Source organism: Opisthorchis viverrini (genome assembly GCF_000715545.1).
Source record: "Opisthorchis viverrini unplaced genomic scaffold opera_v5_244, whole genome shotgun sequence".
Classification (NCBI taxonomy): Eukaryota; Metazoa; Platyhelminthes; class Trematoda; order Opisthorchiida; family Opisthorchiidae; genus Opisthorchis; species Opisthorchis viverrini.
The window spans coordinates 410,320-429,350 of NW_008751900.1; the positions used below are offsets into that span (position 1 = coordinate 410,320).

The 19,031-nt window shown below is 42.4% G+C and overlaps 1 protein-coding gene across 1 annotated transcript in view; it reads left to right on the plus strand.

Moving 5' to 3' along the window:
* The window catches only part of T265_08899 (hypothetical protein), a gene marked incomplete at both ends in the record, with an annotated part of 44,354 nt that overhangs the window by 12,391 nt on the left and 12,932 nt on the right, over positions 1-19,031 (plus strand). Inside the window, 2 exons of the mRNA XM_009174827.1 lie at positions 17,225-17,413; positions 17,769-17,867. Of these exons, the coding sequence (XP_009173091.1) occupies positions 17,225-17,413; positions 17,769-17,867 (288 nt within the window). The remainder of the gene's footprint in view (positions 1-17,224; positions 17,414-17,768; positions 17,868-19,031) is intronic.

Consider the following 19,031-nt stretch of genomic DNA (forward strand, 5'->3'; position numbering starts at 1 on the left):
AATTGAACGGAAGCGAAAATTAGCGAATATACACTCATCTGCAAACTAATTTAGTTCTTTCGAGCGACTCACCTGGAACCCAGCTGAATCTCTCGTTTATGATGTTCTCAGGCAACTGAATGTGCTGCACCAGGCCGCCTCATGTTTCAGTCGCTACGATATTTGAAATATCGCGATATATATGAGTATATAATGTACTACTCATATATATACTCATATATATCGCGATATTTCAAATATCGTAGCGACTGAAACATGAGGCGGCCTGGTGCAGCACATTCAGTTGCCTGAGAACATCATAAACGAGAGATTCAGCTGGGTTCCAGGTGAGCCTCTCGAAAGAACCAAATTAGTTTGCAAATGAGTGTATATTCGCTAATTTCGTTAAATTTGGTTTCAAGTAGAACATAAGGTTGACGGAAACCCGGAGACTGCACCTACCTGATGAGCCCCAAGAAGGGCGAAACCGGTCGTGCGCTGTCGATGGATTTTCAGCAACCTTATGAGGAAGCGAACGTTCTTCTGTCGCGTTCAAATCAGTTTTGTGGAAGATCGACCATAAATAAGAAAGGCCAAAATCCTTTAGAAATTTCTCATTTAGTGACTGATTGTGATCACTTGTGTTTTTATACCACCTTCCCTCTGCAAGGAGATGGATCACTGTTAGAGGAATTCCACAGAAATTTGTTGGATGGTAGCCTATAAACTAATCGGCTCTCTTGGTGTTTTTGGCCAAATTATTTCAGGCTGGTACCTGCCTCCCTATGGACATAGTGACCCTTGCTACAAGTGTTCATCGTTGGACATTGGAGGGTCATTTCCAACAAACTGTTTCAAATTGGCTCCTGTGATCGAACTCTTACCCTCAGCATTTCCTAAACTGAACTACTCATTTTACAAATTATTGGAGAATAAATTCTCGGTAGGCTTACGTGCGGTCAGGTAAGAGACTGTAGTTAGATCTTATTCTGGGAGTGCAAGCGGATGCAGGTTAAACAGGATAGAGCGTTTGCTAACTCTTTGAACGAGCTCTGACAGAAAGTTTGAGCAAGTGGCATTGCATTTGCTGGCCCGGAAATCCACAAGTATCTTGGACTTCACTACATCTCGGGCGATGCTTCACCGACATTGCGAAAGTTCCGACGTTACAACAGTGAGAAAGTAAATCAAGGGTGGGAATATATTTGCGGCCATAAGCCATAACGGCGTTTTGTAGCATGGCTAACGGCCACAGTCTTAGTGATTGAAGGGTTCATCATCATATTTTGGTGAGAACTTCTCCAGTGGTTGGTGTGTTATCCAATGTCGTGAGTACGGCAATGTGTTTATGGATTCTTAACCGCGTAACTAGACGTGCCGACAGATAAAATGCATTGAATTGCTGCATAAAGTGAGGTGCATCCCACTGGATAGAATACTTGTTGAACCAAATGTACGCCATAGTTCAGGTTACCAGAAATGTACAGTGCGGATGGATAAAATATTCCAGCACACAACCCATCAACAGTTGTCTCGGTACATACACTATGAACTTAAAATGTAAGTATTTCTCTCATCCTCTGGTGTCCACAACAAGGCGAGTCGAATTGTTGTATGTGATTTGAGTTAATTTGTGGTCTATGCCTTGGTTCATGTCTTTAGTAATCTTATTATTCATTATTTGTGTAGCCTTATATTACTGCTTGCTGTACAAATCGGATTAGGCCAGTTTTATGTCCCAACTCAGTATCCGCATTCCGGCTTCTGTGTAGTCGAATAAAATGTGCATACAGTTGACGCTGTGCTATGGAAGTACCGCAGTATAGTGGATTGTCCACCAAGTTACTTTTAATAGCCTCTCAATTTTGTATGCACTTTGGCCATACCGGACAACGTAAAATTTTTCATCGAAGAACTATAACAGCAACGTACAACTCACAAGTGATCATTCATTGTACAAAGAAAGGCACTTACACACTGGTCAATGATAAATACATGAAAATTAGACAAAAACGTACGTCTACAGCTAGCCCATCACAACCACACACATTGAGTAAATCTCGAATGCTCAGTCAGACAACCCAAACAGAAACACATGTTCTTCCGTCTCCAACCCGGCTGCAAACGGTGTCACAATCAGCCTCAAATACTAGGGACAAACTGCAGGACTGAAATCGTGCTCACTGTATAGGAAGCATCATGACTGCATTCTGCTGGGAACCTTCTGAAAATACTTGTTCCAGAGATGGAGACAGTCACTTCCATCTGGGAATTTAAGGCTTTTCTGTTCCAGACCATCAGCTATATTGATGATACAGACTATACTTACGCGTGGTTATGTCTGCTTTTGTCTTAGGTCTGTTCTGCTGAACTAATATATATCAGAGAAGTCCAGACACCGATGAAAGGCTCGGCAACACCGGTGTTTGTGCAAGCAAAGAGATAAAAAATTGTTTTGTAACGGAAGACGTTTCTATGCCGCAAAATACTTATATACTTTTTACAACACATCGAATTTCTTACAGGGTCTCACCAACGCCTGTGCAAAGCTGTCCGAATACTTAGCTTGTGATTTGGTTAAAAATTGTTTGAATTCCTCATGTGAGAAGCTCGTTCCAGTGACTCTCAAGAGGAACTCTGGTAGGCTTTAACGATGAGGTTCCTGTAAACGCTATTATCTGAAATATCCCAAGAAAATGGTTGCCTTCCTTGGACTTAAGGTGGAACTAAGTATATTTGCCTGGAGAACCTTCGTAAGTGGTTGATCCGCCTGGAAAATGACGTACTTTATGTAGTCGTCTTGGTGTCAGAGCCATGCGCTCCGTTTGACACGCATTTATTTTAAACTACCGTTTTTTGTAAGTAGTTAAATACGTTTGTAAATAAGAGCCCCCCTCCTAACAGATTTCAGACTCCACGTGGAGGGAGCACTTTGCACGAACTGAAGACCAATCGGAGAGTCTGACTCAGCTCACATAAGAAAGTGATCTAAACAAAACTGTATCTGGCATCTAGAAAAATAAACTACGCGTTCGGGCACCCTGTAGACTTTAGAATTGGTGGATGACCTGTAAAACCAAAAAATAACATCTCATCTGCTTGAACATGAACCCCTTCCCCTACAGTAGTGGCCTATCGAATCAGAGGGTCACGTGTTTCGCACATGAATGGTCGCTATCTAGCTGAAAGGACGTCCGAAGTTCATTGTCTCATTGGTGGCTGTAGTCACCAAAACGTGGCTACCTTCAGATCAGACAAAGTGACTTTACCTAACTCGCATCTCTAGCTAAAGCAGACAGGTGCAATGGCAGGGTGTAAAACAGTGGCAAACTGCTACGAGTTTCAGTAGTGGCCGTCATACGAAGGATGGTGAATGACAACGCCGTGTCCCTTTTAAACCACGACACCATCGTAAGTGCCAAAAGTTTTTTCGCTTGCCTAGACGAAACGATGCCTGGGAATCAAACACACATGATGGACTGAAGGCAAACAATGTCCTTTCCAACCATGGAGAGGAGTAAAGGCAGTAGCAACACCTGAAGCAGCATTTTCTCAGAATAACAGCTGAGATTTCTATCTTGAAAAATATTTCATTTGTGGTGCGATAGCTGTATCCTTAGAGTCCATCAGAGCGAACGGCAAGCGTTATCAGGGCGACTAACCGTCAACCAGTGCCAAGGGAATGGGTCAAATCTTCGGAGCTTATCATTTTGAATATATGGAATAAAAGATGACGGCATAAATAGCAGCTGGACATGTGGAGACATCACGGAGTGGTCTTACGATTGCAAGTCAAGACAGAGTTGAATTCCCGTCTCAGTAATTCACGGCGATATATAAAACAATCCGACAAATATATGGGTACTGAAACAATTTGAGGAGATTGATAAGGTCCACCCCAAGCTTCAAAGTCTGGCGCGCCACGATGACAATCATCCGAAATTCCTCCATCGACTGGAAGATGTAACTGCGGACTTTATGAACTCCTTCAAAAATAGCTGCCTGTCAGGAGAACGAAAAATTGCGGATGTGATGAAACAGCTATTTCATCCATGTTCAGAAAGTCGAATTAGTAACCAATTTAAGCACCTACAAATGCGCCTGCAACAAAGTGGATTCATATTCAGAAGCTTGTGTCTCCTTGATTTCCCCTGGCTTCTTGAAGAAAAAAGAGCGGAAACTATTCTGCCTAGAATGCACTTAGTACAGTCATCCAGATCATGGTTGGCTAAGGCAAAGAATTTCAAGCACCCACATCAGGTGCATGTGTAACCAAGAAGGTTTCATTTTGAGAGCAATACTACCCTGCGCTGGAGGGTTCCAGACCAGGCTGCGGATGGTCGTTAGCGGAATATCACTATGCTCAGCGTCGTAGTCTCTAATGTCTCCAGTCTACGTGAAAATGAAGGATTCCTAAAGTCTTTGTTGTATGATTCACTATGACACAAAGCTAGCTGGTAACTGAAGTAAACTACTCACGAGGTTGCTGAAAACTCTTAGACAGCGCACGACCGGTTTCGCCCTTCTTGGGGCTCATCAGGTAGGCGCAGTCCCTCAGTTTACGCCAACCTTGTGTTCTACTTGAACCCAAATGGAAACAAATAAACACCATAAACGAGAGATTCACTTGAGTCTCTCATGCAAACGAAACGATTTGCAACTGAGTGTATTTCTCGAAAACAGTGCAATCTGCGTTCAAGTAGAACACAAGATTGACGGAAAATTGGGGACTGCGCCTACCTAATGAGCCCGAAGAAGGGCGAAACCGGTCGTGGGCTGTCGAAGAGTTTTAAGCAACCTTGTGAGTAGTTTCCTTTCTGAAAATATACTGCGATATCTCGAATATCGTACCAACTGAAACATGAGGCGGCCTGTGTGCAGCACTTTCACTTGTAGAATACCATAAACGAGAGTATAGGTGAGTCTCTTGTGAAAACCAAATTGTTTTGAAAATGAGTGTATTTCTCGCTAAATGGTGACTCCTAACACAGGGACAGGCAGCGCAAATTCTATAATTTTGACGCCTCGACTAGTGCTTCACTTGACTGTCTCCAAGCATTAACTAGCATCTTACTAAAGAGAATTCCTCAGCCAGCTGCCCTTCCTGGAAGTATAGACGATCACATACCAATCTCAAATGCACCCCGTCAGAAACCTGAGGTTACAAGTCAGCCAGTTTTAATCAATTTACTCAGCATCAGTTTTTGCTTAGACAGACAAACGCGCCCTGCTTCAGTTTCCTCTTTAGTACGCTTCTTTACAGGACCCTGTACACAGGCATGGAGCTCCTAGCTGGGGAAGGTTTTCACATTAGGGGACGGTTTGATGAAGGGCTTGATAGTTTTTAACGGTATACTTGAGAGGACAGAGTCAATCAACTGTACCTGTTCTGAAAACTGAGGATTAACGTCAACGAAACGTTCGGAATATGGGGCGGCCCAAAAGATTTTGAAAAGCAACCCTTCCGAGATGGCTGCCAATGCTTAGAGACATGAACTGGGACTAAGAAAATGAAAGAGTGACAGAACCATATTTAGATTCTGTGCGTTTAAATTCATGGACAAATGCACCAGGCTGCAGGTGATCTCAGTAACCGCACTTGAGGTTTTTAAATAACTCTTTAACCCTGTTTGGAATAATTATTTTGCTTACTTCTTTTTGACTTAAGCAAGTTCTTTCTTCAGCTGCTTGTGCCGCAAAACTTCACCTGGTTAGCTCTTCTTATGTGTTTGTTTACCACCTCTCCTTTAGTTTTTTAAGCTTTCATCTATGTGGGCTTCCTTCTCTTGGCACTTTTATCGAAAAGTAAAAGTTCGGCTGATTACCGGCAACGAGCGCGCGGGTATTTGAGTATTGTACGGTAGGCAAGTGCTTATATTGTGGCACCCTATGGTTATGTTGAAAATTCTCGGAGGAAACAGTTGATTCTCCTACTGCCACAACTCCTTGGGATGAATGGAGTTCAGGAGTGCAAGAAACTAAGCAATTATTTCCCACTTGTCTTTTTTGTCGATGTAGATTATTGGGCTGCGCGCAATCCATCTGCGTTAGCGCACCCGTCAGCAGACGTCCAGTGACACAACAACCGTTGAAAGGCCGATCCTCATCGAATACTAGCCAATCCCGTTGAACGGTTGCTCTGTTGGTCTGAAAGGTCAGTATTTCACCTATGAAAATCTATTTATAGTCACGGTCAAAAAACACACTTGACATTCTGAAAACAAGGAAAACAACCCGATAATCTGGCGACCATCTGACGACCTCTGTAGGTGTGTTGGATACTTGTGCTGCGTGTGTCTTCTCATGAGTCCGTGAACTAGGTCAATCTCGACACGTCAGTTGTGGACGACCTGTTGAATGGAATGATGGCGATTGCAGTATGGGTCGTATGATAGCTCCAGAAATGCAACACTTCAAAAGCACTGGGTAGTCTCGTTTACTTTGTTGGCTAGTCATCTGGTGAGACAAAGTAACACGATCGATTCTTTCGAGAGAATGAAAAAACTGGCGCGATTACACCTGTAGCCACAACTGGGGTGATAGTGAAAATGGAAGGAACGCTTTAGGTAATGCCGATGTTCAGATATAGGTCGTAGCAACAATGAGGTAATAATAATAGCCACTGAGCTGTAAAACTTGATGCATAGCTGTCAAGCCACCCCAAGGAAGCTCAAGGCTGATCTATTGTTAGGTTGCCTAAGCCTAGACAGGAGCAGTCGAGATGCGAGGGTTGGGTTTTAAACACAAACCATCTACTCAGTTAGTTCGTGCCCTGACCACTGAGCTCTCCCGAGCTCGATGGGGCTACCGTCTGTTCTTGAAACATCAATGCACCAACAGTGTAAACACCAAATCCATCGCATTTCAATAGGTGAAATACTTGCACCTGAATGTACGAGCGAATCGAAGGGTCAGTTCAGAAGGACATTCAGAGACTGTTCAACCGCACCGTCCCTCAGTGTATATCTTGCAAAAATCCACGAAAAACATAGTCTGAGGTTTTGTTGGTTTACTCTCAACAATGGCAGTTGGACTGCATGAAAACACTGTACGCGTGGTTATCAGAGACTAAGGATGCATTTCCACCATACTTACCAGCGAGCTATACATGATGGTTGAATTAATAGATGAGATTTACAACTTTGTACCGAACGTTTCGTTACCAAACTACAGTGCGTAGTTTGGTAGCGGTGCATAGTAATTTGGTGGTACGTTGTTGTGTCTTTGGCTCACAAAACGATGGATCACTACACTGCGACGTACTGTTGAAAAAAATACGCACTAATGATGTTACGTGGACTGGTGGCGAAATGTTTGGAAAAGCCCTAAGCTCAACGAACAACTCAGCAAGCACCGAAACTACTTGATTTAAACACTTCCCCCTCTTTAGCACATCGGTATACAGTGGAATGGTAAGTTGGAAAATACTAGATTCTGGGCTCCAACTTCTGGTCTTCATCACTAGTCTATCTATTTTTTTCTGGAAAACAGGACCTGCAGGTACTATTAATAATGTATATATCTTGATAAATTTAACACGAGTGCGTTTACGGAAACATCAGCGAAGTTCACAGGTGACGATGAGTGTACACGGATGATATGTGATTTCATCAACGTCGTTCCTCACACGCCAAACACGGGGTGTGCTCAAATTGTGAAGCAGGAATCTGAGAGGGAGAAAGAGAGAGAGAGAGTGGGCCAAGCATGCAAACATTTAAAGTTTATTCTGTGGGGACATTTGAAACCAGGTGTTTAAAATAAACTTCACCAGTTCTTGTCAAGCATGGTGTACACGAGCATCAAGTTTAAGAAGACCACGCAAGATAATGAACTAAATGGTGCTTAGACATAGCATTGCTCATAAAGTTGAGGAAACTCATCGATTTCGCATTTGGGGCTCATCAGATACGTGTGGTCTATGAGTCTTCATCAGTAATCTTTCTTACTTCAATATCACATTGTGAGAAAGTGGGCTTATACACTCATTTTCTATAGCTTAAGTCGGTGTAAGTTGAAATTTACACACCATGAAGCTTTTACATCCTCTGACCCAGTATATTGCACGTTCCCTGTATATAGTGGTAGCGGCAGAGTTATTCACTCCAGAAAGAGTAGTCTTTTTGTGACGAAGCTGACAATCCTACGTGTACTTCAAATGCATAGGAGCGTTCCTGGCTTCATCACCCCAGTGAACATTAACCGTAGTTCCACAGCTGTGTTGAAGATTAAAGTTAATGGGTTAGTTATGGTAGAACCTTTGTGTTTTTGAACTCTAGCATGTCGCAGTGAATTTGGACAGTTCTGCACCACACCTCACTACATAAACTACTCCCTAGCAGACTGGCTTCTTAAAGTCGAATAAGTTGAAAATTACACTGGTATTAAAAAGATAATGTGAGTTTGGCGGAAGCTGGGGGATTAGGTCAACCTAATGAGCCGGCGGGAGGTTGTCGAACCTTTTTCAACAGAATACACTGAAATTTCACGAATATCAGATTGAATGAACTTTGGGGTGGTCTTTGAGGAGCTCATTCATTTGGATAAGATAACAAACAACATATTTCGATTGGATCCAGCTTAATCTCCCGTTAACGACAAGTTAACCTGCAAATTAGTGTATTGCTCCGATCGCATACACCACGGTGTTCAAGCAGAACACAAGGTTGGTGGAGTTAGGGGGTCTGCGTCTATCTGATAAGGCCGGAGAAGAACAAAATCGGTAGTAGGCTTGGTGCTTTATGCCTACATCCAGCCAGTGTTTCGGATGAGTTAGGGGGTCTGCGTCTATCTGATAAGGCCGGAGAAGAACAAAATCGGTAGTAGGCTTGGTGCTTTATGCCTACATCCAGCCAGTAGTTTCGGATGACCAACTGAAGTCAAACGAAAACATACGCATTTATTAGCCTGTGCACATGCTGATGGTATGCACAAGTCTCAGTGCCCTCCTGTCATCAATATGTCAGCAAGTGGTGTAAGGCTACACACAAGTGTCACCCGATTAAATGACGCAGGTGAAAAACTAGAAAATGTTGCACCATAATCGGATGACAGTCAGAAGAACGGTGCTGCAACAAACATACCATTGGAATTTTAAAAATCTGCTAAAATCGCCGTCGGAAAGTGGGACATGAATGTTTTGTCATCCTGTAGGTATGGCCTCCTCATATGTGGACGCACCAAGTGTATGGTATGTTACAGCCTGTAACTGACTTTGCATGATGATGTATAAACAACCGGCTTTATAGCCCGCCGATACATCCTCCAGTTTCTTCACTTTACCGATTTATCGGCCATTTTCGATTAGTCACCTTTGGATCGACAACTTCACATTCACTTATTTGATCGTACCCATTAATATGACGACGGTCAGTCTAACAACTGATTGGACTTGAAACTACATTCACTGTATATCAACCACAAAGGTCAATATGAACGGTGATTCAGGATTATAGTGTGAAAACTTAATATTTTGTCTGGTGGATTTCTACTTTAAAGGGAAAGATGGTGAGGCATTTGGCAGTCTATTAGACATTTCCACGTCAAGTTTAGGGAGAAGAATGAACGACTATATCAGAGAATTACACTGCAAATGCTATGTAGACGACATGTTTTTAAGTTGCATAGATGCTCAAATCACGGAGTGAAGCTTATCTCCTTCGAGCAGAATAATATGCGCCTAAACATTGGTTTTATCAAGGATTCCGATCGAAACGAAGAACCCGTCTTTGTTATGTGCTGGTATGCCAAACGATAGATCGACATTTTACTACAAGCCTTTCGCAGGCAAATGTAAGGTAATATTTGTGCACAGATTTTTACTCCAGCACACGATATCTCTAGTAGACGTGCATTTTCATAACTCAGAAATACACCTGAATTTCTAAGTGTTATCTGGCATCTCGAAGTTTTGATAGAAATATACAAGTCACATTTTACTACTAGTGATCTTTCCAATTCCTCAGCAAGAATATACGTTTGGCACGATTAACTAAAACTAGGAGCTAGGGTAATGTGAAGCTGAATAAAATGTCGCAAAACAACCCGAGCACATGCCTTCAAGCACATAATAAATTTGTCATGGGGGTTAGACGTTTCACACTGTGATAATGCGCGCTGGGTGCCTCAGAAGGACAAGGTTAAACTTCCGTTTGATTGCCAAATTTTAGTGAATGGGAAATTCAAGCAAGAGATGCAGTTCTGCTACATTATTTGTATCTTCAAGATGACTGTGGCTTAGCCCCAATCGATTCGGCCGACGAAGCGGCCGAGTCACTTATCTTTCTGAAAATTGTTTTTGCAATGTCTGATCTGCTCTTGCTCAGTTTAACACCGGAAACCATAAAAATAGCTAAAGATTTCTAACTTTAAGATCAGGGAGCATAATTTCAATACACCAACAAGTACTTCGAGACCAGGAGTGATCACCTCGTGAGCAGGTAATTCGGTACGATTCTTGGATTAGTCCCTGTCGTATAAAACAAACTATCGAAATGAGGTTCAGGTTCCTCCTTGCCAAATGCGATACCTACAAGACACTGGCGCTGGAGTATAGAAAACAAGATGTGGTGGGACAATCAAGCTGAGGCTGATTATTACTATAGCTTCAGTTTTGATTTGGGACTAACAACCACGTGGCCATTCTGGGAAGAGAAGAACAAGGATGCATGTATTCGGTGAGCGAAGCACTATGATGTACAGTGTGAAGACAGAAACAAGCCACTTGCTGACCTTTACTCACTACACTAGGCAGTCCACATGTAGGTGAATTCCCGTGGGAAGCGTGCAGACGTGGTGGACAAAGTGTAGACACTGAGCGCCTATGCTTGAGATCAATCAAACCATCCGAACAGCATGATTAGCGATGACTCTGTGGATTAGATGCGTACCCTATCTTCTAATCGTTGAAGAAGCCCACTAAACCCCTGTGGGCTAATACAACATACGTAGGGCCAGATTAACATCCAGAGTGATAATCTGGACAGTTGGAATGGTTGTGTTATTAAGTTTTTCCACCTAGTTCTTAGACATGGAAGTAACTAAATGAGTGGGGATCGTTTTCGTGTGCGTGATAATCCCATGGATGCTTTGCTTATCCAGGGCTTGTAAGTCATGCGTCCAACGAAATATAATAGTGCGTCTTTAGAATACCGGTTGACTGTCTGTGTGGGTTTATTTGACTATATTAATTATTTTCTTTTGATGAAGAGGCTATCCCTCTTCTGCTGCCTGTCAACGGCTCGACGAAAGAGAGGCTTTGCCACAGCAGCGCACATTGACATGAACTGGGCTCATGGCCTCAACCGGCTTCGGAAACGCGCTCGAGAGCCATCCAGATAGTCAACTGTGTTGATCAACTCAGTCATTTATTCTTCATCACAGACATTTCATACGTGAAATGTCGCAGCTGTTTAAGTGACAAGCTGTAAACATCCACCATGTATTGTCGAGAAGAATCTTCAGCTGTTTCGCTGACTGGCAAAATGTCATCCCCACCACGCAGGAATAACACATTAGTAAAGTTCATCCAAAACGAAGTACCCAAAACACGTACATACCTAATGAATGCGGACTCCACAGGTAATAATGTGAACACTGTAACTCTGTGTGCGATTGTGAGCTGAGTGAGTGGAAACTCGAGAAACAGTGCAGAGGCATTAATGTGAAAAAGTGAGTCATTGAAACATGATTGTGATATACATAAAAATGAATGGAAACAAAGATAGCCTAATGGATAGGCTGAATTAGCAATATGAAGCTTAAAACAGATGAAAAAACATGTCATTAACTTTCATGACTCTCAGGTAAATGGCTTCGAATGCATGCATGTCATCTCACTTTACTTTGCGTATAATTAACTAGAGGAACTTCTTGAACTATAGACTTTGATTGACACACCTTGGAGCTTGAAAATTTTGCTCGTAGTACGTGCGGTCATAGTAACGTTGTTGCAGTTTCAACTAGATTCGCAATATGAAGCTGAAATTAGATACAAGGTACACATGTGATCTAACTACAAGATAGACATTTATTCTAGCGCACAGTATTAAACGCCATAGCAAGCTTTACGCCAGTGTGAGAAAACAAATCCAAGATTGTAGATACATAAGAGTGAAATGACTCGCTCCTTCATACCCTCGCTCTCACATGTCTCATCTGAACGTCAGTCGCATTCGTTTACTTAGGAATATCCGAAAACAATATGGCTCATATTTTGTCCCAGGTTAACAAAAGGCATCCCTACGGATTCATGGGGTAAACGGTACAACAGAAGGAACCGACCGAATGTACGCACGCGACATCAGCTGCTGGAAACAGCATTGGATACGCACCAAAAGCGACAAATTCAACTGGGTTCCAGGTGAACCCCCCGTTGAAACCAAACTGATATGCACAATGAGTGTACTTCTCAATGCACGCTAGTTTTCATCAGTCTACTGGAATTCTACCTATGCGGGGGTGCATTTTCTGAAAACCAGTGGTGCGACACTGAGCCACATCGACAATAGAAGGTTATCATACACTCCCCAGTCTCCGCAGAGATCTTCATAGACACTAACTTGAACCCCTAGAACACTCAAGGGGTGCCCATTGCAGCGTAGCTCCCGCATCCGATCAGCCGGCATGGCGTGGGTGGTGAACACTTCCTGCCTGGTTGCAAGCAGTGGAGTGCGAAAATCACGCAGATGGACAAATGTCCGAATTTCGAGGGACACTCGATAGCACCAAACTACTCGCAGCTATCCAAAGAGGGTTGGCGAAACAACAAGGAGTTCAGCTACTCTCATATTGGCAAACGTCACAAGTTATACTCATCTAAGTATCGGTTGTTCGTTTACGTTAGTGACCCATGCACACGAATGAAACAATACAGTATCTTTGTGAATACGACCGAAATCCAGCCCTCCATAGGCTAGCTAGGACCACCGAACCATTCAGAAATTATTGTTACGTTGGCAGGAGTCGGCATCGAAGATGATCAGAATTTCCTAGATGCGTTGATTAGCTCCGCTACTATTACCGAGACACAGGCTCGTCTGCTCTCCAATCTAGATGAACCATACTTTGTCTGATTCGGACTAGTCATACGCGAGCTAAGCAGCCTGTCGATATCTCACGCGTGTGCTCACGTGTGCTGTACTGACAACCCATTACAACCGTAAACTTGTGTTGATTGTAGTAGCCGATATGAAATTGGAGGGGTCTCACTGCATCAGTTTCCAAGCGGTTCAACAGGTTTGCACATCGCGATTCCATCGTCCTTGGTAATACAGAAAATGTACAACGTAATTGACGGCGGAAAGTTAGCTTTGATTTTGCGCTACGAATAAATTATAAAGAATGCCAGATGATCAACATTTTATCACTCAGGTACAGTACAATGAATTTTCGCCCATATTCTCATTTCCAAAATCCATCCTGGACCACGCTAGGCATTGCCACTTGCCCTCGACCGGGCTAATATGTTCTTAGGTTGCTATGTAAGCATGATCTAGAAAACAACCTCAGCTTTTTGAATGCCGACACACTATCGCGTCAAATCAACAAGTCGATTAAACAACAATCGCATCAGTTCCATCAGGTAGCGGAATTCAATTCCAGTTGAGACAATAGCAGGAGAAGTGACGCTCTGCTTCAGAAGGTGATTGGATATTCCTAAAATCGATAGCCTATGGAATTACTTTCTGCGCAATGGTGACGTGAAAATCGCAGGTGATTTCCTAATATTGGATGATCGTTTTGTCATATCAACGGAAACATTAGCATCAAGTAATGAAACAATATCACAAGAACGCCTGGGATTTGGCAAATTGAATGTCGTCGTTCGGAGATGTGCAGCCATCAGTTATCAGCTGCTAAGTTAATCCCAGTGCAATCTCGCTGGTTTTCTATGTTGAGCCAGTGGATTTCGCTGGTCTAGTCGTGACTGTTAGCGATGCCTTCTCAGAGTGGTCCGTGTTAATGATAAGCCAAGCTTTGGATACGATATTCACTCCTAGCGAATCGTTTGCGTTGTTTGAATTTGTGATACCTCTGGTAAGAGATACCAGAGAACATGAGTTTTTTTCGGTTTTCTTCTTTCTCCATGGGCTTGACATTCACGTACTTCGCCCTATCATCCGAATCCCAACTGTCCAGCTGTGAACTTTGTTGACAACCTCAAACGTGGCTTGTGAATCTCGGAAAAGGAAATACGAAACAGAACCTGAAGTCATATCAGGTGACACCGAGTAACCCGGTAAGTCCGGAGTTTTTCTGGATAACCTCCAGAAAAAACTTTTCCAAAATATGTGAGTATAGCAAACCCTGACACGGATAGACGACATAGTGCAATATCACGTTACTGTGGTCCCGACACCCAGGAACTTCATCATCTGGGTGAATCATGTCAGCCCAATGTAAATCCAACAAATTTCCCTATCAGTTGTCTTCACCAGTGTTTTCAGTGATGGACCAAAACAGCGTAATAGTCTATCACTTTGGAGCCCCACATCACTTCGGATGTGGCATTCTTAGCAGTTCTGCACTGAACTTCCTAGGCTCGAGGTTGCAGTCATGAATGGTGAACTTTTCATGGAACTAATAAACGAAGCCCTGATATTTTATAGAATCATCATTATAACTATAACTAACATCGCAAGCGTGTGTATCCGAAATCAACCGCAATGAGAAGTAGCGCTCTCTCAGCAAGAATAACACCTTTTTTGGTTCTTAATATTGTATGACAATTAGGCACTTTGGTAATGTGTATTTCCATTTTGAGTTATAGTAGTTTACTGAAAAAGCGAGTTTATGCTCTCCAGTGTGTTGAAATTATGTTCTTGATTGGGTACGGAACTATAAGAAAAAAACAGCATCAACTTCACCATTAATAGCACACTTTTCAAACAGTGACTATTTAAAAAGCAAAGCAACCAACTATAAAATGTGATAAGAAACTGAAGGTTCTGGTTCCTCTCAGAGAAAGAAGCTGACTTTTGAGGAGGTTGGTATGGCAATGCTGGTTCCATTCACTCTGGATGTGAAATAACAATGAATGAGCATTGTTTCATTAACTCACTGTTTAACAGTCTGCTCACATAGAAACGAGATTAATTTGTGTATGTTGACGTATGCGAGTAACGCTATGGGCCTCCATACTACTGAAGTGACCAGAGATCAATTTATTTTGTCTTCACAGGCTTATGAATTCTCAGTTCACATAAGGCGTACAATGGATCGATACAGTGGCAACTCATTTGCTAAGACCAATATCGATTTCTGTCTGTTTTCAAACTGCACGTGACAGATGGCTTCGGACGAAGCCGTGGCATTATGTGGCTTGCTTTAAAGCGGTGCACGGTGAAAAGCAGGACAATGTACGTGTTTGAATGCGGTAGTGTGCTTGTATTTACCGGTATCATATTTTCGCTTTGTTGATTGGTTTGGTGTAGGACTTAGTTTATTATCCGGACGAAATTTGTAACTCTTCCATGTGCTCACGAACTGTTGGCTTTCCGAAGGGCAAAAGCACAAATTACTACAACATAGTTCATTTATCCTGACACCACAACACTGTTTATGCGTTCAACTACCTTCGAAGTGGTAAGAACGGATGACTTGACATTCGCGGTTGATGAAATCATTTGAATTAGGGGTACCAAAACATTCCGTTACTTTCAATGTCAACCAATGATCAAGCGCTTGTAGTGTTTGAAACAATGGGTAATCGTGCTGCTTATTCTTCAGTTATTTTTCTGTCAGGACAAAAGTGAAGAATTTTTCCAAGGCGCAGCGTAAAGACGGTTCTTCAGGTGAACATGTGGCAAGCCATGTGTATTTGTCGTGAGTTAGAATGGCATCATTGATAAATCCTTTGTTTTACTTACTGAAATGAACATGACAGTATTACAGGAAACCCCGGTCCCAAACCGGAGTTTGGGACGCAGCTGTCAAGTATAGCTTAGGAGACAATGTCGACATGTAGGATATACTACTTTCCTATGATAGCAATTATCAGTGTTTATCTAGAGAGTTGCTTATTCAAGACACCCGAGTCTTCCAGCCCGAGAGACCTGAAAATATAATGTACGTTGGTTGATTTTTGTGCTATTGGAAACATCATCATCACGAGCAAATTCATTCAATCGATGGATGCGTGGCTGATTATGACAGTTGCCCGTGACGCGTACGAATAAACATTTCCTATATTTAGTCCCAGCTTTATCAGTGACAATACAGTAAACAGTGGCACTGTTGAAGCGCGGATAGTTTTGGGAAAACAGTAGCCTGCGTTCGGCTTGAACCGCATAACCTAGCTCATAGTAAAATCGTCACCAGTATTTTCCCACGAGTTCGCTGTTCTGTGATCAGAATCAGCATGGAAGAAGTATGTACCTGCTCTACTGTTTCCCCAACCCCTCTTGTTCAGTAATGTTGGCTTTTTCTCGAACACGGCTGAAATATCCTAGTACGGTAGGATACGGTAAGATACTTTGAAACAATCAGCACTGTAAAAAACAACTAGCAGAAGAATGCGAAGGAAAATGGCTTTATTTTTATCGCAGTTCTGTAGTTTACTCAAAATTTGCCGTGACTTCCTTGACAATCTCGCTCAAGTTCTTGGTTTCGCATTGCACACTTGCAGGAATTTGCGTAGGTGATTCTGAAGATCCTTAACTCAACAGCCAGCTGGTTATTTTCTACATAAAAAGCCACGAGGGCCAGTCAAACAATTGCAGTTGACATAACACATTACTTTAAAGTTTACTGAAAACTCTTCGATATTTGAGTTCCAAATGAGGGTTGATAAGTATATACTTACTTGCTTGACATAATTTTTCAATGTTCTCCGTTAAAGAAACGCAAAACTAAACCTTGAGTGACCACATTTGGTAATAATGGCAGAAACATGAAGATAATGACATGGAACGGGGTCAAGACAGACCTGCGGAATACTTTTCGATCTTTTCACATGTGTAGAAAGTGCTTTCTCTGCAAAAAAAATCCCGAACTAGCAAAAACATTTTATTCTTCGGGTGTTTGTATGCCGGAAGATTTCTTGGCATGACTCACAACAACTGTTGAAAAATTCTTGCAACTATCAAGCTATGAATAGACCTTCAAGCGGTGCAGTGGGTCCTACCTGAGTAAATGATCTGGTTAATTGTGAGCTGAGAATAACCACATTTTCAGGCAAACACATCCGGTTCACACTTGGTAAAATTTGCTGCTCCCAACCTACATTGTCTGTTTTCACTTGCTATAGATTCTCTGCAACTTTGGGGTAACGATGCATTTGATGAAGAACGTGCTTTCAAAAACCGAGGCTGGGTGTCCGGTATGAGTCGGACGTCGAAGTTTGGAAGCCCGGTTCTCCGGCTACGAAGATTCAGTCATTCTGTTAATCTCCAGTGGGCCAAACAACTCCATAAATGCCAAACAGGAGGCCTTGCAGGTAAGTAGCAAAGCGATGCGGATAAAACAAAAACAGAAGAATAAGCCGGTTTAACTGTGTTTTAGAGCAAAAGAAACATCAAAAGAAAAATGAAAGAGAATGAAAGCTACTGAACTAATGAATGTATCGACTTACATAGGAAAACAGAATCGATTTAGCCGCATAGCGAAGGCGATAGCTTCCATTCACTATTGCTACTGATTGTCTGGAATGATCTAGTTCATGCGTCACTCAAAGCTCTTCGAAGAATGTCATAAATAGGATATTCAGGTGAGATTCCACTGGGGATCTTGTTGACACCAAATTCATGAGGTATGTATTGAGACCCTGAGATTATTCTTCACTCATTGACCAGACTTACTCAAACATGGCCTGGTTAGTCCCGCGGAGCGCATTTATGCCCAATCTATCGGCTCCTTCGTACCCATTGACTGTGCGAATACAAAAGACGATGGTAAGATGTTTCCACATGGATTGTACCGATTCGCCAACGACTACTGTACGATAACTGATAGGTCCACCTACGTAGTGCATCAACACAACACACTACGCGAATCATGACACAAACGGATCCCACCTATTTGAAGGTGCACAATTACACAAACTGGAAAAAGCTTATCAACGCCAAACTCTGTATGTGTTTTACACTACGGACGCATTCATGATGTATTTTTCTCCTGGCTTTTAAGTTCGCCGTAGCCTTCTCTAGAACGGCGCGAATAGGTGGTTATAAGGTCCCACGTGGTTTCTTCATACATACATCCGATGCGTATGAAACCCATAAAATATTCACGAAATCACATATCAGTTTCCGGAAAGTTGTGTTGGTCACCCACTAATATATCGGCACTATTCACCAACACACACGCATATCACTCAATCACCGATGTACACATGAAGGTAAGTAGCGTGGTCAAAAGCGGTTTCAGTTAAATACTGTAGTTTGCATACGAATTTGGTTGCGATGGGAGACTAAAATCAATTCAGTCACATCTCTCTTTTTTGGTTATCTCGTGCGACATATTCAGCCGAACAAACCATCATAAACAAGAGATTTAACTCGATCCAGTTGCATCTTCTGCCAAAATCAAATTCATGTGCAAATGAGAGTATTCGTCGAATCGCGTTCAAGATGAACGGATTGTCTGAGGCTGTGTTCACCTGAGGAACTCCAAAAAGGGAGAAAACGGCTGTGGACTATCAAACAGTTTTCAGCAACAGTATGAGATTTCAGTTAGCATCTTCTGTTTTTTTTTGCTTGACTTATTCGTTGAAGATCCACCTTGATCATCGTACAGTTTTGAGTTACCATTTTCAATGACTGGGTTTGTGCCTCGATGGATCGCTTTAAATTTGTTTATTCTATACTAGACCTATTCGTTAAAAATGCTCATACTGTCGATTCCCTGCCATCAAAACTAGAACTGGACGCTCCAGTTGAAATATGGCGTGAGTGCATCATGCACCAAGGGAAGTCCAGCTCCCTTTATTCATCATACGGAAACTATTGGTGTGAAATTTTCCAACCGAAGATCGTGGTGGCAACGCAGTTATACCGCGTGACTAACAAGTCGTTTACTCGGTAGCCTTCCACAATTGAATGCAACTGTGTGCAGAT